This window comes from Chenopodium album, chromosome 20 (assembly GCF_948465745.1).
Source record: "Chenopodium album chromosome 20, dcCheAlbu1.1, whole genome shotgun sequence".
In the NCBI taxonomy this organism is placed as follows: Eukaryota; Viridiplantae; Streptophyta; class Magnoliopsida; order Caryophyllales; family Amaranthaceae; genus Chenopodium; species Chenopodium album.
Window position 1 is genome coordinate 3,647,016 of NC_137853.1, and position 25,022 is coordinate 3,672,037.

The 25,022-nt window shown below is 33.3% G+C and overlaps 4 protein-coding genes across 4 annotated transcripts; all 4 read left to right on the plus strand.

The window, feature by feature from the left end:
- Positions 1-2,045: 2,045 nt before the first annotated feature.
- LOC145598055 (ATP-dependent Clp protease proteolytic subunit-related protein 4, chloroplastic-like) lies at positions 2,046-10,075 on the plus strand. The gene is made up of 9 exons (XM_081654347.1): positions 2,046-2,340; positions 3,736-3,939; positions 4,675-4,730; positions 4,875-5,001; positions 5,121-5,198; positions 6,943-7,056; positions 7,167-7,280; positions 9,658-9,715; positions 9,795-10,075. The coding sequence occupies exons 1-7, from the start codon at positions 2,071-2,073 to the stop codon at positions 7,236-7,238; spliced, it is 921 nt and encodes a 306-aa protein (XP_081510473.1). The 5' UTR covers positions 2,046-2,070; the 3' UTR covers positions 7,239-7,280; positions 9,658-9,715; positions 9,795-10,075.
- A 2,972-nt stretch (positions 10,076-13,047) lies between these two features.
- Positions 13,048-15,377, plus strand: LOC145599328 (expansin-like B1). The gene is made up of 4 exons (XM_081655727.1): positions 13,048-13,250; positions 13,980-14,086; positions 14,191-14,499; positions 15,053-15,377. The coding sequence occupies exons 1-4, from the start codon at positions 13,115-13,117 to the stop codon at positions 15,257-15,259; spliced, it is 759 nt and encodes a 252-aa protein (XP_081511853.1). The 5' UTR covers positions 13,048-13,114; the 3' UTR covers positions 15,260-15,377.
- A 2,467-nt stretch (positions 15,378-17,844) lies between these two features.
- On the plus strand, positions 17,845-19,346 carry LOC145599197 (expansin-like B1). Its single transcript, XM_081655604.1, has 4 exons — positions 17,845-17,983; positions 18,169-18,275; positions 18,602-18,910; positions 19,143-19,346. The coding sequence occupies exons 1-4, from the start codon at positions 17,845-17,847 to the stop codon at positions 19,344-19,346; spliced, it is 759 nt and encodes a 252-aa protein (XP_081511730.1).
- Positions 19,347-21,605: 2,259 nt separating this feature from the next.
- LOC145599198 (expansin-like B1) lies at positions 21,606-23,929 on the plus strand. The gene is made up of 4 exons (XM_081655605.1): positions 21,606-21,741; positions 22,153-22,262; positions 22,572-22,880; positions 23,594-23,929. The coding sequence occupies exons 1-4, from the start codon at positions 21,606-21,608 to the stop codon at positions 23,795-23,797; spliced, it is 759 nt and encodes a 252-aa protein (XP_081511731.1). The 3' UTR covers positions 23,798-23,929.
- The last annotated feature ends 1,093 nt before the right edge of the window (positions 23,930-25,022 follow it).

A 25,022-nucleotide genomic window follows, 5' to 3' on the forward strand; every position in this document is an offset into this window, starting at 1 on the left:
ATAATTATATGTTGTCATAAACGTCCGTTGTAGACTTGAGTTTACGAAATCACTACAAGTTGTGAACGGGTAAAATGACCGTTTAAGAGCATATTAGATGGTTCCACCGACTCAATTGGACTCCCGGGAGGTATTAGGGACCATGGTAAATATTTCGCTAGTTTTTAATTTTGGGCGAAAAAGGTCAAAAAATTACAAAATTGAAGGCTATAATCCATGGTTTTTGAGGAAATTTTTAGGTTTTGGGGCCCGTCGACGGAAAGCCTTGAGACCCTAAGGGATACATCTGGGGGTCATATATTGCCGTTTGAAACCATATATGATCATTATATGTTGTCGTAAACGTCCGTGGTAGACTTGAGTTTACGAAATCACTACAAGTTGTGAATGGGTAAATTGACCGTTTAAGGGCATATTGGGTGGTTCTACCAATCCAATTGGACTCCCGGAGGATATTAGGGACCATTGTATGCATTTCGGCAATTTTTATATCTGGGCAAAAAATAGGTCAAAAAATTACAAAATTGAAGGCTATAATCCATGGTTTTTGAGGAAATTTTGAGGTTTCGGGGCCCGGTGGTGAAAAGCCTTGAGACCCTAATGGATACATCTCGGGGTCATATATTGCCTTTTGAAACCATATATGGTCATTATATGTTGTCATAAACGTCTGTGGTAGGCTTGAGTTTACGAAATCACTACAAGTTGTGAATGGGTAAATTGACCGTTTAAGGGCATATTGGGTGGTTCTACCAACCCAATTGGACTCCCGGAGGGTATTAGGGTCCATTGTATGCATTTCGGCAATTGTTATATCCGGGCAAAAAATAGGTCACAAAATTACAAAATTGAAAGCTATAATCCACGCTTTTTGAGGTTTCGGAGCCCGGTAGCGAAAAGCCTTGACACCCTAATGGATACATCTCGGGGTAATATATTGCCGCTTGAAACCCTATATGATGATTATATGTTGTCATAAATGTTCGTTGTAGTCTTGAATTTACAAAATCTCTGCAAGTTGTGAACGGGAAAAATGACCGTATAAGGGCATATTGGATGGTTACACCGACCCAATTGGAATCCCGGAGGGTATTAAGGACCATAGTAAAAATCTCGTTAATTTTTATTTCCAGTCGAAAAAAGGTCAAAAAATTACAAAATTAAAGGCTATAATCCATGTTTTCTGAAGAAATTGGTGGCAAAATGTGGCAAAATTGAAAGCTTTAATCCACCCCATTGTTCGATTACAGGCTGGGTTCAGATCATTGTCGGTTAAGGTTGGGTCCTCGGGTTAGGTCAGTTTTTGACGGCTTTAGGGTCTCAACACTTTTCGCCACCAAGGCCCGAAACCTCAAAATTTACTTAAAAACTGTGGATTATATAGCATTTAATTTTGTAATTTTTTGACCTTTTATCTGCCGAAAATAAAAACTGACGAGATGTTTACCATGGTCCTTAATACCCTTCGAAAGTTTATTTGGGTGGGTGGAACCATCCAATTTGCCTTTAAATGGTCATTTTACCCATTTTCATACATGCCTCTTGTATTGGCTATAAGCTCTCACGGGGCCTTTACGTTGCCGGATAATGCTCATATATGGGTCCACACAATATTATATGATCCCGGGATTCTTCTCGTAGTTTTTCGTGAAATTCCAACATCAGCTCCCAGCACCTCCTAAATCGCTCCGATTTTGTGTATTATACTTTTGACCACCAAATTCTCCCAATATCCCTTTGCAAAGCATGGAAAACACCTCGATACATAATCTTATAAGGTTTGAAAATGTTCTTCAAAAGCAATATCAAAGGCTATAATACACAAAATCAAGCCATTTTCAAAGATTGTGTTATGCATGTTTCACATCAACCCATAAAATAAGCCCAAACCACAAAACGAAAACAATTCGTTACAAAAAAAAAACGGTTTATCTTTAGCCTTTAACCTCCAAAAATGGGTCGGATCTTTTAACAATGGCTTCTTCCTCTTTCACTTTCTCTCTCCTCTTTCTCTCTCTCTAATCTCTATCTTCTTCTTCCTCGCAATTCTCTCTCCTCTACTCAAGCTCAATGGCAGCATCAATGGCAGCATCAATGGCGTCTTCTCACTCTTTACTTACCACCCGATTATGCTCACCTTCTCCCCCACTTCACTCCAAACCAACTACTACTACCACCGCCTCATTTCGCGCTTCCTCTCTCAGAGCTTCTCTTTCCTCCAATTTTCTCTCTCCTTATGTCGGAGGTAGCGTTTCCGGTGACTTTTCCGGCCATAAACTCCGGCGACCTCATTCTCTTACGTCGTCCAACTCTCGCCCTAAGCGCGGCGTTGTTACTATGGTATGGTTTTTAACTTTCTTTCTCGTTTCTTTATCTCCATGTCTGATAATTTTAGGGTTTCTATATGATTCAGTTCGATTTTACGTTTTTGAGTTGTTAATTTTAGTAATATTGGGAGGTTGTGTGATTGCAATTTGGTTATTTTTCAGATTATTGGTGTTTTTTATTAGGAAAGCTGAAATTTAGGGTGTAGCTGTAATAATGGTCAAATGTATATGCCATTTGATCATAAATTCATAACAGATGATGTGTATTTGGAGAAATTGATTTAGAGCATGATCGTAATTGTGGTGGTTGATTCTATGTTTTTGGAACTGTTATGAGAGTCAAATTTGATATATTAGTAGTAAACTGGCAATGATATGAAGTGAGCTACAAGTTGATGAATCGACTTATAGTTTTACAAATGTGAGTGGTAAAGTGATAGTGGATGAAACAATTGAACTTGAAAGGATGTCGTTGTAGTAATTGTGCGTAAATAGTGTTCTAAAATGGCTCAAATCACCAGCTAAGTAGTTTCGGAATACCCAAACCATTAGAAAGAAATGTCGATCCACCAACCCAGACTCTTCCCGGGGTCTTCTTTATATTAGAAAACCTCTTTATCTATTTCATCTTGAGGATTACCTTCGCATTTCTTAGAGGTTGTATGTTAGGACCCTTGACTTGTTTCGGACAATTTCTTATTAGTTGACTTAGCTAAAACAGAACAAGTATTGATTCATGATATGCAAGAATGAAGTAGACTGGTTTGTTTATGGGAACATATATACCTCTATGCTTAGGTTCGCTTAGGCTGAAATGGTCTTTTGTTGTTGACAAGGGGTATTAATAGCCTCTGCTTGGATTCAAAAGTCTGAATAGACATCGTACATTGGCTGCTTTATGGCGATGAAAGAAGAGGCATGTGCATATATTGTGAATTCTGAGTGTAGTTCTTTTCTTTCTCATGTTGCTTGTGACAAATGGTATCTCTCTTTGCAAAACTTATGAAGGAGACTTCACTGGGTACATAGAACCCCCCCCCCCCCCCCTTTTTTTTTTCCTTCGCGTCATTGAATTCTTTCCTCACTTACCAGTGTGGATATAGTGCATTGTGTCAAGAAAGTCCAAGAAGTGCTTATCACGCTTAATTAGTTAAGATATGTGTCAAGAAAAGTCAAGAACCGCGTAGTTCTTTTTTTCCCAATCAATTATCTTGCTATGCTCCATTTTCTTTGCGAACAGTTTCTTATAACGATTCATGTTATCAACCCCAAATCATTTTGGGACTGAGGCTTTCTTGTTGTTGTTGTTGTTATAGGATAAAACAGGTTTTAATTTATATCCTTTATACAATAGAATATTGTCTGAATGGTTTGCTGTAGTTGCATAATGTATTTTGACAAATATCAGGTCATACCTTTCTCTAGAGGAAGTGCTTGGGAGCAGCCACCACCAGATTTGGCTTCTTACTTGTACAAGAACCGCATAGTTTATTTAGGCATGTCTCTTGTGCCCTCTGTGACTGAGCTAATACTTGCAGAATTCTTGTATCTTCAATATGAGGATGAGGAAAAGCCAATATATCTTTACATCAATTCTACTGGAACAACAAAGGTGATTTTTGTGCTGCTTCCTTCTTGTATGTTAATTGGATTATGTGATCGATCATGAATTTCTTCTACACATTGCTCTTCAAATTGTATAGTTGACATTGGTTTTTATCTGTCTGCCTTGTTGAGACAAAAGATTTTATACCATATGTCTTGATTTTATTCTAAGTTTATAGAATTTTCAGGTATCTAAGCCAAAAATGTGAATAAAACTTGTGAAATGAAATGCAATAAGAATTTTAGACAATCATAATGATAGTTGATCACTATGATTAAATCATTGATGATCAGTGGTGATACTATGACTGTGAGATAGTATACCTTTGTGACGAGGGCATAGATATGTTATTGTAGACTTCTGTGGTTGTGAAACTTGTCACTTGAGATAAAGGGGCAAAAGTTCAATGACAATCTGCTCAGACCTTTGCCAGTGGAAAGATCTGTTAAGATATATTATTCTAATGGTTAAGATCTGTTCTCCATTGACAAGTTCCTTTTCTAATGGTGATCTTTAGCAGTTTTGTAATGTCTTGCTTGTGCTTGTAGAAGATTAGTTCCAGTAGCAATATTCTCGATGCTACTCATTTGTACCAAATTTGTGGAGGTTGTTGCGGATTTCCTATATTACTTGTTTATATTGTCTTTTGAATTTTTTTAGTGCCATCCGTTTTCAATTTGTCATCTAATGTTAGGTCTTTTGTTGCTGATATTGATGGTTATCTCACCTTTTCTCCTTTAGGGTGGTGAGAAGCTGGGATATGAAACAGAGGCTTTTGCTATATACGATGTTATGAGGTTATATTCTACTGTGTTTTTTTTTTTTTTATTAAAACCTTTGCTCCTGAATATATGAAATTCCAATTTTGTTTATTTAACTATTCAAGTGCTATCTGATTTTTTCTTGTTCATCTGTTAATGTTGGTATTTGATCTCTTTCAGGTATGTCAAGCCACCTATTTTTACTCTATGCGTTGGCAATGCCTGGGGAGAGGCAGCCTTACTTCTAGCTGCTGGTGCAAAGGGAAATCGTGCTGCCCTGCCATCCTCTACTATTATGATGAAACAGGTCATTATTTAGCTTGTCATTGATGATTTCTCTTCTCCGTACCTTTTCCCACTTAATTGCTCTCAAGATGCATATATTCTTCAGATGGTTTTATAAACCCTTGTGTGCAATTTCTGCAGCCAATTGCAAGGTTCCAAGGTCAAGCAAGTGATGTTGAACTTGCCAGGAAAGAAGTAACGAATGTGAAGACAGAATTGGTAATGACTTACATAATTCATATCTTGGCATTGTATTATTATGAATAATACATTATATTGAGATGGTATTTCACGAAAGGGCAATTAAGCTGTGCGAATGTTTTCATTATTTTACCCAATTACTTGGTACTGGTTTATATATGCAATCATTTAATACTATTAAAAATGAAGCATGTTTGTGTATAAAATCACATTATTAAAGATCTAGCCACGTGTACTGCAATGTTGAATGTTTGTGAAAGAAGTTTTATGAGCTAATTTTAATGGATATTTTTGTTTGATGTTAAATATTTAAATGTTTTATAAGGTTGTTTATAATCTTACATTGATCTCCAAGTTTTTTAACAAGAAATGTTATTACTTCGTATTTAAATTACCCCATGTATGAGATTGGAAAGTTGATTTATCAAAGGTTTATATATGCTATATTCACCCTTTGTATTTATTGCTGAGTTTAATCACATCTTCAAAAGAACTAAAGTCTCCTATAATGGTTTGAGTTTTCTCCAACATTGAGTTTACTACTTTACTGCACATTTATTTTATTCCCAGGTCTATTTTGCCTTTATAAAGCAAAATAAAGTACCATAGTCATTTGTTGGCTGCATAGTAGCTAGATTATTTGTAATGATCAATGGTACTATGCAACAGTAAACAGACCTTTAAAAATGTCCAGATCCTTGTAATCGATTGCTTTTGTGAATTTAGTTTACCATGTGCTTATAACCCCCCCTCCCCCCCCCCCAAAAAAAAAAAAAAAAAAATAAATAAATAAATAAATAAATAAAACACACACACACACACAGATTCCCAGTTCGTGTCCTAAGAGAGGGGAAAAGTTTTGGCTTTAGGTGCATGTTTTGGCCTTCCACCTAAGTAAGGATCTTAAAACCAATCTATATATGGTTTGTGTTTGGGTTAAGGGGTTTTAACCGGTATACATTCAAATCTGACACCACTCAAGACAAATGCCAACTCTAGCAATTTTGTTCTATTTTGTAGCAAAATTTGATGTTTCACTTTACTGAATCTTGTGATAATAATCAAGTACATCTACTATGGTAAGTTCAGTTCACATTGTAATAGAAGGTACTGACTTGAAGAAAAAAAAAAAAAAAGCAGGACCTCCTGAGTTCTAATACCAAATGTAGAAAATTTTGGCCTTTTTCTTTAATCAATGAAATTCTCCTCCCCTTGCCCCTCCCTGAGCATGGGAATGTAGGTAGGTTTGGGCCTGTGGGGGTTCTCATAAATCTTGTGGGTTTCCTCATGCTCTTTCTGCCTTTTGTTTTACTGTGGAAGGAGGGTATTTCATCCTGTGACCTTCATGGCCTTCTCTTTTTTACAAGAAAAAGCGGGGGGGGGGGGGGGGGGGGGGGGTAGTCCAAGTACTTATTTGAAAAAAGTGCCAATTTGGCCCTGTTCACTCTATTTAAAATCATATACATTAAAATCAGCCATAATCTGTAACAATCAGTTTTATCCAGTCCGAATTAAATAGGTTTCAGTTTAATCAGTCAAAGTAATTTCAGTTCAGAAAATTTTAGGTAAACCGAACAGGACCTTAGTTGTTTCTTCTGTATTAATTTGTTCACTTGTACTTGGGAGTACTTTCTAGGAATTAGCAATGCAAAATGCTCCATAGCTGTTGATTATTTCTAATACTTTTCAATTTTTCATTCAACTTGAGATCTTGAGATTTTGATGTTACAATTGAGGGTAACATATGTTGTTTGCCTTAAAGGTTAAGCTGTTTTCAAGACATATTGGAAAACCTCCTGAAGTGATTGAAGCTGACATCCGACGTCCAAAATATTTTAGCCCGAGTGAAGCTGTTGAGTATGGTATCATCGATAAGGTATACCTATGTACAGGAACTGCTGTTTCTTTTATCCTAAAGATTTCTACTCCATTTTCCTTGAAAAGGAAACCGAACATCACATGCAATTAATTTTTTTAACTTCGTAGGTTATCTACAATGAAAGAAGCAAAGAGGACAAGGGAGTCATTGCAGACCTGAAGAAAGCCCAGTTCATTTAGATATTAGAAATACCTTTGCTGGTGGCCATAACTATGATTCAGGTAAACTTTCACTAGTTCCTCCAAAGATTCAGAATTTCAGATCTTTAGTTTGTTGTAGATCTTGGTTGAACATCTTGAAGGTGTTTCTTTCTTGTATTTTTGGGTGTATGTTTTCTTGTTGATCAATCTATCGAAGTATTTTCCTAATTATTAGTAACTTAGTTGAAGAATATATTGTAACATAGATGCTGAAATTCACATGACAAGATGAAGTAAAAAATGGAAAATTGTAGATGTTCTTTTAGAAGACACATATATCCAATTATATTGGTAAAGCAGTCTCCAGTTCTCCACTATACTGATATCATATTTCTTAGTGCAAAATCAGCACCTATGTGTGATATATCAGCAGCCAAGTAGTTCATGTGGCTTATTTATTTGTTTTTATTGTGATTTGTGTGTGTTTTCTTCTTATTGTTTGAGTTTAGTAAGCAACAAGCTTATAATGTACACCCCTCCATCTTGAAATGTTCATATACATTTGGGAACAGATATAATGAGGAGACATTTATTGTGTTGTATACTTGTATCTATGTCATTTTATGCTATTGGCTGGTGTTTGCATCTAAATATATGAAACACTAGCTACTTTTCCAATCATTAATGTTAGTTCTAATAGTTTTTAAATGTATTTCTTGAACTACTAAAAAATATTTGGAAGGTTGTGACCTTATAATACAACAGATGCTGGTTAGAAGCTAGTATAGTTAGCATAGTGTCTGACAGACATAGCCCTTTAATCTAAAGGAGGCAAGGAGTCATTATTATTTGGCTTTGGATTTGGACTACTGTAGTACCCCTCATCAAGCTATTTGTACATTTTCTTATAATGAACTATATGGTTGGTGCATTGTGGGTCAAAGGATTAACAGGGCATAGCCTTTCTGTTATTGCACGGGTATAGTTTGGGTACATCCAACTCCCTTGCCTTGCCATAGGTGGGGGTCTTTTCAAAGGCATTGAGTAACGATGGTGTATTTTTATCTTAGAGTTGAAGACTGCATGACAAGCCATAGGGAGGATCCTTGTTCAATGGTTTAATTTGATTTGGTTCAGTTTGGGTTTCCATTACCTAGTATTGTTGCTGATTTGGAAAAGGAGATTAATGTCTTAAATCTGTGTAAAAAACCTCCAGTTGTTTGAGAGAAAATCTGAAAAAGGGAACATGTTAGGTGGCAGAACATAGTATTGCCACTATTGTTTTATATACGAATTCCCGAGTAAAATTACACTTTTTTATTCTTCACTTGCCAGTGACGTTTGATTTTGTCACATTTTTGGTAATTAATTTTAGTTAAGTACATCGTACCTATTTAAGGCAGCTGGTAGAATTAGCCAGCTTACTGAATAGAAGATTATAAGTGCTTTTTGGTGCTATTGCTATGATTAAGTGGTTCTAATGACTAACTAATGAGAAAACTCAAATGCTCTCCCTGGTCCACCCATTATAGATCTTTACCTTTTGAAATTTCTGTCTTCCCATTAAGATGAGCTGATCTCATGGGTACTGTGGAGTTGAGCCCATTGGAATTTTCTTAAAAACTGCTATCTTAATTTGCCAAGTGGCAGCTTCTGCTCGTTTTCGAAAAGGAAGGCAGCTTTGTATCGTCTTTATTGCTATCCACTTTGTGTATATAATATACATCTTGGTCTATGAATTTAGAACAGACACCTGGATTTATCTAAGTATAATGCTCCACATGATGAAAATTCGTTTTAATTAAGATTGATAGTGACACCTCTTCTGCGCGTGTCCATTCTGTGCAACTTGCTGGAAGGCTCACAGCAACCTTGAGAAAGTGATTTGAATCCCTGTCACCTTAAGGTTTACAGAAAGAGCTTTTACTGTGTCTTACTCCCACGTCGTGAATATACCATGTAACCTTTTGCTAGTGGTTAGAGCCTTTTCTGGAATGATCATGTAAAATTCCCATTTTCAAAATTTGCTTAATTGCTTCACAACAGAAACTGTCTCTGTATGCTCCCCCTTGGACTTCTGTTCTCCACCAAATGGAATCATATTGATGACTAATTTCAGAAAGATAAGAATATCGCTGCATGTATGTGCCCCTAGACTATATGTCTTACTCACACGTCACAAATTTGTGACATAAACCTTTTGCTGTTGATTAGGGCCTTTTTCTGGATGGATCATGCAATAATTCTCATTTTCATAATTTGTTTTGCAACAGAAAATGTTTTGTTCCCTTTTCAACTTCTGTCCACCAGATTGCATTATCTTATGTTTATTACCAGCACAATTACATTAGAACTGCATGAATTTGCCTCTCCTTCTCAGGATAGGTGAGTATATTCATCTTGCTGAGGAAACCCTCAATTGAATGTTGTTCATGTAAGCTCATAAAATTATGTGCAGGAACCCTGGGAGCCTGTTTGGACTATCAAGTACCCTCTTTTTTCCCGGAGGACATGCCGTACGTTTAGTACTCTTACATTCTATTCTGATGATGTACTACACATTTAAACAGAATTTTGATTTTTTGATGATAATAGGTGTATGCTTGACGAGGGAAGGGGCGAACATGTATATTTGGCTGTTTGTAAGGAAGGTGCTGCCAAGTTAAGATCATGTATATTTTCTGTTGTCAGGATTACACAAGATTAGGTTGATGAAAATGCCCACAGGATTCGATTATATTGACAAAGTTAAAGCCTCGCAACTTTTCACTATCCTATAATTCTAAACAGATAGTAAATTTTCCATTATCTTAAGATTCAAAACAGATGGTCTTTTTGTCATTTGCACATTTAGCAATGCAGGTTATCTTTGTGTAGATCAAGTTGTCATGTTTACAAAATACAAATTACACTATTAACATGACAATAACCTTCTAATAAGTCCCTAATCTTATAAGACTCCAACAAGTAGATAACCCGATACAAGCTATAGTGCCCCAAACATCATGCGGATTTATGTCATGGGGGTTTTGCAACTAGTGCCATTCACCTGAAAACTGTTCTTTCTGTCCATCCAATTGCCTATCATGTCAAGTAACTTCAATGAATTATGAAAAGCAGGTTTCACAAATTCTATGTTCTATTGGGTAACAAGGTTTTTCATGGATTAACACATACTCTTTGGAAGAAAATTCATTGGCAGAAATTGTAGCATATCATTCTTCTCAAACGTCTAGTCTTATGATAGCAAAGGTAGATATGTTTGTGTGGTGGTTAGGATTAATATGAAGTTAGATTATAAATTCATAAAGGCCGAATTACTCACAAATACGTAAGGATGATGATTGCACAATTGAGGGTATATCTGTCGAGTTATGTTATTTATATTTACATTATTCTATAATTACCTATAAAAATATATGGTTGGTTTTAATATCCACATGGCTATCCAAGATGGATTTGTACCTAACTCTAATTTGACTTGACAACGTAATTATGGGTTTTCCGTTCACTAAAAAATTTTATTTTTTTGAATGTTAACTATGTTACCTAGAACCATTCATGATAGGGGAAAAAAAAAAAAAAAGAGAAAAAAAGACACATTTTTAGGTGTAATTGATTATTCAACCCTAATTATAAACTATAATATTAATCTTTTTATTGCTAAGTTGTGATACCTTTGTACTTCTACATTGTATTTGGCTAATTTTGATGATGGGAAAATGGTTCCGAGGATAATACTAAATGTGTCTAAATTCACAAAATCACTAGGTAGCATAATTTGAAATCAAGATTGAATGCAAGATGACATGAGTTTTTCATGGATTTATTTGTGTCTGTGTATTTTGAGATAATGACGACTTAAGAAAGTTATGAATTCATTTTAAATAAACACTAGATATGGGTTTCGGCGATTCTCAAACCATTACCATAACCTTATTTGTGTTAACCATACGCCTTGCAAGCTAGTTGGAATAGAGGAATTTAGCACTCTACTAAACGAAGTAGAAATTGGACTATTAAAAAGGTCAATTTTGATACTCATATATAAGCAAACAAAACATTGTTGGAAGCCCTTTGCATTAAGGAGGAAATTTTCTAACTAAATTGAAAGAGAAACTTGTTTCAACAAGGCTCTAATCGCTCATCGTATAAGTGGAAGCTATCATGAGCTTTTTTAACTATTCTAGTTATTTAGTTAATGGGTTTTGGGAAAACTTGTCTATCGGATGTAAACGTTATTTGTCATGCAGATTATTGGTGGAGGGCTTGTTGGCCTTGTTCCCCACTTTTGCTTTCTTTTCAACAATAAACTAACAAGTAATCTCGACTTTCATAAATGGAGTATAAGGTAACTAGATTAGAAGATTAGTTGATTAAAATTAGTCTTATGAGATGGTAATCAAGGACCTCACAAATTTATTTACAGTCATTACTTTAAGTAATTCTCTAAATCAAATAATAAAGCCTAGCTACTCCCATGATATAAATGTGAATGTGATTTGTCTCATATTTCCTCCGTTTTCATAAGTACAAATACAAACTAATCATGATTACACTATGATATACGGGGTCGTTTGGTTGGATTACTTGGAATGGGTGGGAATGGAGTTAGAATCCATTCCATCTAGTTTTTTGTTTGGTTGAAGTTTTTAGTAATAGAATCTCATACCCAAGGGATTCTAACTCTCCCCCATACCCATGGAATCTCATACTCACCCCGGCCTTCCCCTAAGATTCACAATCCATTCTATTAATAAAGGATAGAACCCATTCCAACAATAAAACCAAATAACTTTGTACTATTATGGGTTTAAGAATCCATACCTTTCAAGTATGAGATTTCATACCAATCCATTCCAACTTGATGAGCCAAACACTACTCCCGTACATGTTTTTCAAACAATATTATAGGTTTGATCCTAAAGTACTTGTAATGGAATGCACTTGTGACTTATTTGAATGAAAAAAATTGACACACAAGTAAAATTTTATCTTTCATGATAATTTGCTTATGGATCCAAATGGTAAGCAATAATTTCGAGTAGATCCTTAATAAGTCTTGGAATAATTTATATGAATTGGGTGAGTCTAGCCCGACAAGAAGCAAAATTCGTTGATAAAAGTATAGACTATGGTGGCAACCAATCTCAACGAGTCATTCCTCAATAATATCCGATATTTTTGTTAATATAGTGGCATTCTTGATATTATATGCCTTTTAATTTGTTACTCACTTATGCAAATGCATTATTTACTTAAAAATTACTTTTACAAGATGATACATTATAATTTTTATATTATTTATAGAAATGTAGTGACCTTTTTTTTTTTTTTTTTTTGAGGGAAAATAATTGTGAAGTTATTAAGACTTGACTTAACTACAAAATTCTAATGTCACTATTATTTGTCAAAAAAAAAGTCATAGGAAAATATCTAGAGATTTTAATTCTCATGTGTCCTAAGCTCCTAACTTAGTTGTGACAAAATTGAACACTTGAGTGCTAAAAAAATAAAAGTGTTGTACTTGTTTAATTTTTTAGGACTATCATTCATAGCATCTTTCTTAACTAAAATGATAAACCTAAGTGCACTAAAAAGTAATAAATTAAATTCAAATTAATAAGGAACTTTAGTTTTAATGTAGACTTGCTTAATTAGTGATTGGTTCATTGTTAAACTGTACATAATCTCTAAATAACTCTACTGTCTCTGTCACAATAGTGGAAGTCAAATTTTTAGAATTTAAATTTTTTTAAATTAAATTTTAATTTTTTGTTTCTATTCAAAATTATGTGCTATAAATATCTAGGGTTTCTAGCTTCATTTCTCACCATTTCTACAACTATCTGTTTTATATAAGCTTCTTGCATTTTTAGCTTGTTGTGTTTTCATTTCTACTAATCCTTGAAAAAATGGGGTTTAGCCTTAATTACAAAAATATTATACTTCCTTTGATAATGATGTTGTTATTTGTACTTGGCTATGGTCAAGATTATATTTGCTCTAGAGCAACCTATTTTGGTAGTCCGAATTGTCAAGGGAATCCAAGTATGCCTTTTTGTTTCTCTATGTTTTAGTAGCATGCATGGTGTCTTAACTTGCATATTAGAGTTATGTACGTTTTTTGGCTTACAGCTTATTAGGTCCTTATTAACTTTTTACAAGTACGGAAAAAAGTAAATTATCGATTATTTGATTACTTTTGTGAAAATGATGGGATGACGTTAAATTTTAAGTAGTTTTCTGTAATATTATTACCACATTTATAATTAAAAAATAACCATATTATTATATTTGATCTCATCTATTATAGCAAATGCTTATGTATAAATGTGATATAACAAATTAGTGACTAACTATTTCAATGTATGCTAAATTAAAGGGTAAATATTTAGGTAGATTTTAGGGTTACATATAAACATTAAATGTATAATCTAAAATTGTTCAAGTTTGGAAATTCTTTTATGAAACACAAGTGGACCGATGTAATTAATATTTTACTTTTTATATGAACTTATATATGTAGATGCTAATATGCTATATATGTTTATCAATACTTAAAAAGATCTTCTATAGGCTAATCTAACCAATCACTCTTTGAAGTCCATACATATCTATTACTTAAGAATCTTCAAACTAATGTTTTTTTTGTAGGACTAATTAATAAATTAAATTTCTTTTCCTGAGTAAATATAATATGGACTTTGTGCTTATGTTTAACTGTTCATTTTATAATTGTATACCATTAATATTATGAACTTAATTGCATCTAATCAGCTGGAGCATGTGGATACGGAGAATATGGGAGAACTGCTAATGATGGTTATGTAGCTGGTGTCCATAGACCTTATAAAAACGGCACTGGATGTGGTGCTTGCTACCAGGTACTCCCTCCGTTTCATAATGTTCATCGTGTATTTGACTTTTTTTACAGTTTTCAATGATGCATATATTTGAACAATAATATCCCTATTTTAATAATTACTAGGTAAGGTGCAAGACAGGAGAATGCACGGAAGATGGGGTGGTGGTGGTCGCCACAGATTTTGGGGTGGGCGACTGGACCGATTTCCTATTTCCGGCCAAGGCCTATGCTAAGATGGCCCAGCCCGGGTTAGAAGCCGAGCTGCTCGCATACGGCGTCGTTAACATCGAATACCGTCGAGTCCCTTGCACCTTCAGTGGTTCAAACCTCATAATTAACATACATGAAGGCACAAGATACCCTCACTACTTGGCCATTATAATCACATATAATCCTAGTCTATATGACGTTGTGGGTGCTCAAGTTTGGCAGGTTTGTTTCTTCCTCCCTTTTATCCTACACTCGGGATAATTGTAAATTTTAGCTCTCAAATCAACACGTATACGTGGGAGGGGACATATAAAACATCATAATAAGAATCATTCTCAAAATTATTGAGTGTCTAAAATAATTTACGACATTATATGTTAAATATTTATACTACCTCCATTTCTTGTTATGTGCAATAAAGGGGTATTAATTATTTGTGAAACATAAAATATTCCTTTGTTACACATAATAAGAAACGGAGGTAGTATTAAAATATAAAAATATTGGAGGTAATTGAATCAAATTACATGGTTGTTTTAGACAGCCTAATATCACATGCTAAAAAGGGTCTGAATCGAGCCTTAAGGATTCAGACGCCGCACAGACAATCTGCACTTGTTTCGTGATATTAAGGTTAAATTACCTAATTACATAATGATGTGTATCGATGGATACTTGAATTATGAAAATCTTAATATAGAGAAATATTTTGGGCACACTTTAAAGTCATTTGTTTATTGGGCTTCTTAATATTGTTTAAAATTTGTAAATGCAGGAGGAAACCCAAGAATGGAGGCCCATGAGAAAGCCATTTGGAGCAGTTTGGGACCTTGAAAATCCACCAAGAGTAGAAGGAGGTTACAAAATTAGATACTTTGTTGTTGCCAGCAACACTAATCATGCCACGTGGGTGGAATCACCTACTCTTATTCCTGCTAATTGCGAGAAAGGAGCTAGTTTTGAGCTTGCCATTAAACTCTAATTGTAACTATTAGCCAATTTTATTGGTCATTACCACTTTGATTTCTCTTTATTTACCTCATTAGTGATTGAATAAGATTATGGACCGTGTACTTGAATTACAATTGTGTTGATAAATTCCAGTATTATTATGCTTAAAAAGCTGTGTTTGAATCCATGTTATTTCTTTACTAAAGTGACTTGATACGCTCACGAACGAACTACTTGCAAACAACCTTAATCAAAATCGTTTGTTAATAGCAAGCTTGAATAAATATCTTAAATTCATCAAAGTAAACGAGCCAAACTCGAAAAAATCATGACCGACTTGCAATTATTAGAAAACAACTTGTTCTAACCTGGGGAAGGGGGAATCTCTATCATTTTAAAAATTATTGTAACATTTCCTATATCTTTACAGGAAATTTGAACTTAAAAAATGAAGATTTAATTGTATTGTCAAATGTATCATGCATGCATGAAAAATTATTCCCCGCAATAACTTCCTATACAAAGACAAAAACTTGAATTAAATAAAAAAAATGGATGCATAAAAACCCTAATGACATGCCGAACCCTTTTTTAAGAACATCTGAATATAAACATTATGGAATAGACTTAGGGCCTATTCTCATTAACTGAACTCAGCTGATCTGAACTGAACTGAAATGAATATTTTATAAGAGAAGGAAATTAGGAGCTGAACTGAACTGAGCTGAAGTGAATTCAACTGAACTGAACTGAATTTCAACGTAAAAGAACAGGCTCTTAGTATCATGCTAGATATCTTCATGTTAAAGCTAGGGAATTTCTCCTACAGCAGTATCAGTATATATAGCAAGATAAAATATTAGTCATTATTCTCTAATTCTTTGTATTAGTCACGTCCAATGTCATTGAGAAGGCTATATATATTTGTTTCTATCAACGTTGAACAATATGTAATACACATGTCTAGACAGGGCGCAACCACCGGCCTGGTTTTCTTTCTAACAACTATATATATGGTTTTCATCATGCACACCTCTAAATGCAACAAGGAAACTTTCTTAATTTATTTATTACTTCCTAATTAACATAATAAAACTTATTTCAATCTCCAATATATCCTAACATTATCACATTGATTAAACCCTGAAAGTTGAATAGCATACAAATCATCACAATTTGTTCATGATTAATTATATATATATATATATATATATATATATATATATATATATATATATATATAGGGGAAGGCTCTTGTGAGAATTTTTCTTATGTGAGAATTTTTCATATGTGAGAACACTCTTTATGTTCTAAATTTTTACTCGTATGTTCTAAATTTTAAATCTGATGTTCTAAACTTTTCCTTAGGTGTTCTAAATTAAATCAAATGTTCTAATTAAGTACTCACATGTTCTAAACCATAAATTAGTTAAGTTTGATGTCATAAATTTTAAATAACTTATTCCAAAATTTTAACTTATATGTTCTAAATTTTAAAACGTGTGTTCTAAGATTTTTAATTATATGTTCCAGATTTTAAAGCGTATGTTCTTTTTTTTTTTACACGTATGTTCTAAATTCTTTACTCACACTTTCTATATTTTATATCAGTTTGTTCTAAATATTTATTCACATGTTCATAATTTTAAGTCAGATGTTCTAAATTTTACTCATATGTTTAAAATTTCATAACGCAAATTTTTTAAATTTTTAATCACTTGTTCTAATTCTAAAATTAGATGTTCTAAACATATTAATCACACAAATATTCTAATTTATTACTCATATGTTCAGAATTTTAATTTGAGTCACATGTTCTAAATTTTAACTCGCATGTTCTAAATTTTTACTCACATGTTCTAAAATTTTACTCATATGTTCTAAATTTTAAATCAGTTCTCATATAAGTATGAATTCTCACATATGGACCTATTCTCACCGGATCCCTCCCCTATATATATATATATATATATATATATATATATATATATATATATATATATATATATATATATATATATATATATATTATAAAAGTGATTCAAACCCGTGACCTTTGTGTCATGCTGGCTCCAATACCACCATATTAATGGACCATCTCAACCAAAAACTTAGCTTAAGCTGATGGTAATATTTATGTTTTATACTCTATCAGTATGCTATTCAAATTTTAATATTTATGCTTAACTAGATGTGTACACATACTATAATCACCAACCCCACTTTAATATTGGAATTAGCAAGGTGTATTATATGTTTATATAGTGGATGATTCCATTAATTAATTAACAACCATATACCATTAATTAAATTTGACTCCTTGAATACTAACTCGAGGAATTATATTAATTAAGTTATTAAGTCAAAGTATTATTTGTCAGCCTCTCTATTAATACATGTAGCAAACCTCAAAATTAGTGGCACACCATTGCCTTCCTATATCTTTAGTGGATCAAAAAGGTAATATGTCAAAATCATCAACCCTCCTTATAAATATGTGAAGCTTAATTATAAACTTCTCATTCAACATTAAGGTAATTACTTAGTTTAACTAAGAAACTTTCACCCTATCTATTAATTATATTCTTTGGCTTATTTCATCATTTTATGAGAAAAATGGCCGTAACCCTTAGCCAAAATTATGCTATTTTAATTGTTATGGCAATAGTATTACCAACATTATGCCAATCCACAGATGAACAAGAAATGTGTAAAGCAACCTACTATGGTAGCTCGTATTGTAAATCGTTTCCAGGTAAGTTATACATTATTGTTCTAATTTATGATAAATCATAAATGACTCATTTGTCTATCCAGAATTAATAGTCACATATGTTTGAACTACGTATTAGCAGTGTGACAAATATATATATTTTGGATGGAATGAGTATTATGTTTTTGCGATTTATTTTTATTTATGTCGTTTTTATGTGCAAATAGTTGGAGCATGTGGATATGGTCCCTATGGTAAAACTGCTAACGGAGGCTATGTAGCAGCTGTGTCTAAACTCTTTAGAAATGGAACCGGTTGTGGTGCTTGTTATCAGGTACTTATGTATTGTTACTCTAAATTAAACCTAAAACTAACGGACAATTTTTATTGTCACCCATTACTACTTTTAATGTGGTATTGAGTAATGATATAAATTAAATTTGGGAAGATAAAAAAAATACATATACAATTCGTGATTGATATTAAGTTTTACTATACACATTAATGAGTTTTCCATACCAAACTATACGCATACATTCTATTTCATATAAAAGCAATAGTGTTACTGCACGTCTACCATACATGTTGGTTATATTATGGTTAAGTATGCATCGGATGTACTTACGAAGCTGTAATAATTTTAATTTGATTACGGTGCAGGTAAAATGCAAGGCAACGGAGTGCAACGAAGAGGGTGTAAAGGTGGTAGCTACGGACCATGCATTCACCTACGACGCAGATTTTATCCTAAGTGCCAAAGTTTACGCCAAAATGGCTAAGCCGGGAAAAGAGATGGATTTGCTAGATTGTGAATACGTAAATATTGAATACGAAAGAGTTCCATGCAAATATCCTGGCAAAAATGTCATGGTTAAGGTCCATGAACATAGCTTTTTCCCACATTACTTGGCCTTGGTCCTCTTGAATCAAGGTGGAATGTATGATATCACCGCGGTTGAGATTTATGAGGTATGCCTCACCATCATATACTTTGTACGACATATATATAGTAAGATCGATCGTTTGCTCATGTACTCTATGTAGCTCGTCTAAATGAATAAATGAGCTAAAAAATAGTCCTGGTGGTACAATAAATATGGACTTATGGAGTAATACTCCGTTTATATGTACTTATTTCCTATGACGTATATTTTTGTACTTAATTGATTGCACTAGCTAACCTATACATCTATCTATCTAGGAGGATACCCAAGAATGGAAGCCATGTAGAAGGGCATACGGCGCGGTTTGGGACATGCACAATCCTCCGAAAGGGGAGCTCACAATGAGGTTCTACGCTTGCGGAAGTGGTACAACTGAAGGCAAATGGATGGTTGCTTCTAATGTTGTTCCTGCTTACTGGAAAGCTGGTCTTACCGTTGAAACTAATGTTCAACTTTCTTAAATTTATTATTTTCTCAACTAAAAATCCTTAATTACTTAATAAATTTCAATTTGATCCGCAATATATATCGAGTGCTTGTATAATACGATTATACGAAGTACTTCGTATTAGAAGTACGTACTACCCTCGTATTACAATATTATTTTTAATTTATAGATTATGTAATAGTGATTAGAGTTTATCATAATGAATAAAGTCGAGACCATGTACTATGTACTTATTATTGATTGAATTATTGTCTCGAGTTTGAGGGAGATTGTTGTACTTTACATCATCAAAAAATTTAATAGATATCGTATTGTGTTCTATTGATCATATTTGGTATGAGTAAATTTTTTGTATTTTTTTATTTTTTTTATTTAAGTATGAAAAGCAATATATTTGGAAATCCTCCACACGAGGAGAATTCCTAATGCAGTAAGCAATATATTGGACCTGATTGGATGTTACTAGCTACACACAGATACACCTGATTGCAAGAGTATATTTAAACTTGAGAAAACTTGTTGAGCCTAATTGAAACTGATGGAAAAATATCAGACCTTATTAGAACTTGTTTATTTGAGCTAATTAGACTCGAAATGTGTTTTTATGGTAAAAAGAATGCACCATTTTATGATTGCAACAATTTTGACTGACCAAGTGACCATTTAAACTATCAATCATAAAAACTTATACGGTAAAATTTAAATTTTTGAGATTATTCTTAAATTACATAATATAAATTCTACGTAGGTCTTAGAAATTATAACTCAAATTTCTAGTTCTTTTATTGGACTACATTATCTTATCATAAATGGCTTAACTTCACTATTAGTATGCTTACAGAGTTACTCAGTTACCGCGTATTTGTCATAGCCCATATATTATTTTTAACTGAACTTATCTAAACTTATTTTAACTAAATTTAATTTATACAAGCTTAGTTTTAAAAACAAGTAGAGCAAACCTAGCTATATTTTAATTTAACTTTGTAAGTGAGTTTTTTTTTTTTTTTTTTTTTTTTTTTTTTTTTTTTTTTTTTGAGCTACAAGTGAGATTTGTATTATTATGAATTGCAATTATAACATACGGAGTAATTATCATCAAGCTCATAAACACATATCTAGGGATGAAGTTACATCTATAAATCTTTTGATTGAAATTACTTCACAAAAAATATATATCAATAGAGTATAATACCAATCATGAAGTTCTAACCATCAACTTAGACTTTTCGTTGGATTGGGTCACATTTAAAATCTCTACCCTCCTTGTGATGAGATACTTAGCGCATCTTATAATTAAGAATCTCCATGTTGCGTTCACTCTTCAAGTCCAAAGAGCTTTCATATGAGGGGAATGACATACTATAAAACCAAGTCTAGTCGGATCAACTATATCCATCAGCTTAACTCACTTTTTGGTTGAGTTTGTTTTTGATCAATAATATATACTAATGCATTACCTGCTTATCAGCCAGCAATATATATAATGTCACATACGGAGTATGATTATAATTAATATAATGGGGCTCATATTTCACGATTTATTTTCTATTATCAATAACACAAATTCTGATCATTCATATGCACCCGATGAACACTATTTGTTATATCTTCTTACACTAGACTCGGATCACTATTGCATGAATCACTCATTTTGTGGTTAAAGCTAAGGCAACGATTTAATGTTTATTTTTGGGTCATCCCTAAAATAATAACTTAAGCGAATACATGACATAGATTATAATTGTGCACCCGGTACACGCAAATTATTCTCATTTGGGGAAGTGGCCTGGTAACGCGTCACAAGCTCCAAGTACAAATCCCTGCTGGTAATTAATCATTGGCTTCGTCATAGTTTATGATTAACCAATGTAATTATAAAAGCATACACTAATTAGTTTATAATGCTATGTTGTTTATTTATACTTGTCATTCTATATATAATTGACACACAATCTAACAACCAAGTACCAATTATATATAAAGTCAAAAATTACATTGTTGTACGTACATTTGTCCAAAACCCTAAGCTTTCTAGTAAGTGCAAAGCAGCTTAAGCACCTTATTAATTTAGTGGAGGATTATAGTGGCAAATCCTTGATTAATTTACCAATGTACCATTACCTAATTCTATTCCTATAAATAGGAATTTGTAGCTAATGCCTTAATTAGCTATCCCATATCATTACTTATTAGAAATTGGCTCTTCTTTTAAATTAATTACTTACCATACCTTAAATATTTGTTTTTAGGGTATCTTAATACTTAAATAATGGGGTATTCTCCACTTAAGTATGGTTGTTATGTTTTTGTATTTACATTTGTTCTCTCCTTGCCAACATTGTGCTACTCTCAAGAATCGTCAAAAGCTACTTACTACGGCAGCCCTGATTGTAAAGGGACCCCAAGTATGCATGCACACTTACTATTATTCTTTATTCTTGACTTTGTCTATTTATAGTATTGTACATCTATTATGTATAAGAAGGTTGTTTAGTTGGCTAATAACCCGAAATTCTGTATTTATATCTTGTGAGTTGTGACTTTGAGGTATTTGGTCGTAAATAGATTTTTTGAGATTGAGGATTACTCACGTGATCCTAATTACTCTTCCTCAATTTAAGGGTCTGATGGTATGGACGTATGGTATCCTAAACTGAATAGGCGATTATTGTGATTCTAGGTGTGACGAGTTAAGTCCAATAGGGTCATTCAAAAGTCTTGAATAATACTTTTGCATATTCGTGCATTATAGCTAATAAGTTATGTAAATTATAACAATAATTAACTTGTATCCTGTATTTTGATTGAATGACTAGCTGGTGCATGTGGCTACGGTGAATATGGAAGAACTGTGAATGATGGTGACGTAGCTGCTGTTCCCAGACGACTCTTTAGAAATGGAGCTGGATGTGGTGCATGTTATAAGGTATGTATATATATTCATATATTAACATTACTATTTATTACATGAATTAATTAACATGCATATAATAATTATGGATACGGTACATATAAAAAAACCAAGCGTATGCTGCGTCGTATGCATGCATATATTATGCATGTACATAATTTTTGTTTTTGAGCAAAATGCATGTACATAATAAATATGTAAGATAATAGATTAATTTGTTCCCGGTTCACCCTTTGGGCTAATCCAGATTCAAGGATCAGTTCTGGGTGGTTACGTAAGATGCATGACTAAGCTAATTTATTTTCTATGGGTGTAAAAATACAGATAAAGTGCAAAGAAGCAGAATGCAATGACGACGGAGTTGAAGTAGTGGTGACGGACCACGGTGAAAGTCATGAATCCGATTTCATTATGAGCGGCCAAGCATTCGCAAAGATGGCCGAGTCCGGCATGGAGGCTAAACTCAAGGCATATGGTCACGTTAACATTGAATACCAACGAGTTCCATGCCGATACCCTGGCAACAATCTCATGCTTAAAGTTCATGAGCATGCTCATTATCCTAACTACCTTGCCATGATTTTCTACTATCAGGCTGGAATTTACGACATTACTGCCGTCGAAATCTTTGAGGTATGTTTTATAAATGATCTCATAATAATTTATTGAATAACAAACTACATGTGTGACTTTTTATGAGCTACACAAATACCAGAGGCGGGGCTACAGTCCTACGGATGCTAATACTGAAAGCAGCCAAGTGCAATTTTGTTAATTTGGCCCTAAAATCATTTTATGTTACTAAATTGACAAATCGGGCCTTTTATAGTAGTTTCACGTAGGGGTCATGTACGATCAACCACCATGCACATGCTTAGAACCATAGGTGGGAAAGGTTAGGCTATGCAAGCCCACATGTTGGACTATCAAGCCTCATGCTTCAATGAGATGTGTTGGATGAAAAGGGTCATGAAAAAGTAATTTTGTATCAGGTTCATACCGATCTTTCACAAAAGGGGCTCATGCACAACCGACCCATATGATTCAATGAGCCCAATTATGTTTGTGGGTCCACAAACATAAATTATTTGATTGGTTAAAATTAAGCAAGCCAACATGTGGACTATTTTTCGTGTTTGCACCAAATTTTGTTAACAAAGTTCATGCATGGTCCATGGCCTACTGGTTGGGAATTCATGTCGTGTCAGTTTTTACGATAGACTCCTTTAGTCGTGTTAGAATTAATTTTTGTCAGCCCAGCCCATACTCACCTCTAGCCATAACTTACTCGAAAATGTATGTTTTATAAGACTAATTATATGTGATTAACCTTTGAATTTGTGTAGGAGGCAAATCTACAATGGAGGGGATGTAGGAGGGCATATGGTGCAGTTTGGGACATGGAAAATCCACCAAGAGGTGGACTAACAGTTAGATTCTTTGCAAGTGCAAGTGTTACTGCTGAAGCAAAATGGGTTGTTGTTGCTAATGTCATCCCACTTACTTGGCAAGCTGGTGTTGTTTATGACACTTCTATTCAACTTTCTTAAACTTACAAATTATTGTTATGAAAACCATTCAAGGTTGCATTATTATTATATGTATGTTACCTTAATTAGTCCCAACTTTTCCAGCACTTTTTATCACTTAGTAGTTAGTAGTTAGTACTTTAATTTCTTTTTTTTTTTGGGTGGAAATTTCATTTCCTTATTTATTAGATGATTTCCAATAATAAAATAAAAGTTGGGACTATATCTATGTACTACTATGTATTGTCTCGTGTAATAATAAAAATATATTCCTAGCTATTACTATGTTTAATTGCTTTTTAATGCTCGCTCCCTTGTCGATATTATATGTTTTGAATTGAAAAGTGATATTAGAGAAATCTAAAGCAGAAAAATCGATGAAGTATGTCACCAATATTTAAATGAAAACATATTTAGTCATTATTAAAAAATTTAATTGTAAAGCGAGACAGAGTGAAAATGGTGACATTATAATATGAATCATATGATCATATGACAACTAAATTTAATTACATGGAAATAGTATGTATATATTTAAGGTTGGCTTGATAAAGATAACCTTGAGAATTTAGCTACCTTCTATAATTATGCCGATTTCATTCATTTTTCAAAGTCCAAGAATAAAGAAAACTCAATTATCATGCCTTGCATTTGGAGATACAAGTTTAATGATCAAGGACCAAACTAAGCAAACTAAACTTAGAAGTTAAGGCATGATCATCATTTAATTTAGTGCAAAAAGTACTTTAAATTAGAGCATGCTTGCAAAAAGCACTACAACCTATAGTCAATAGTCCTATAGTTAAGGAGCAAACTTTCTTTAGGAAGCTATCTTCTTCAAATTTACTAAAGTATGCCTATCAAATACTCCGTATTTAATTGGCTTGCTGTTATAATCAATTCGGTTTAGTTCATACCAAAAAGTATTCAAATAATGAGTTATTCATTAAGTTTATGTTAATTTGGGCTCGTCGTATTTGAGTATGTTGATAATTAGACTATTATGAATTAAGTAATCACTAGTTTTAGTATGATCAAACTTTTTTTTACTTAGGATAAAATCAAGTTATCATGTAATTTGAGTACAATTCAAGTCTGATTGCTTTGAGCATGTATTTTTTTTCCTTACGAGTTGCGCAACCCTATTATAACATGCTTGTTTTCTCTCTTTGCTTTAGAATTGCCACATATGTGTTTCTTCTTCAATACTCATTTAATCAATCAATTAATCTAAGATGACTAAAAC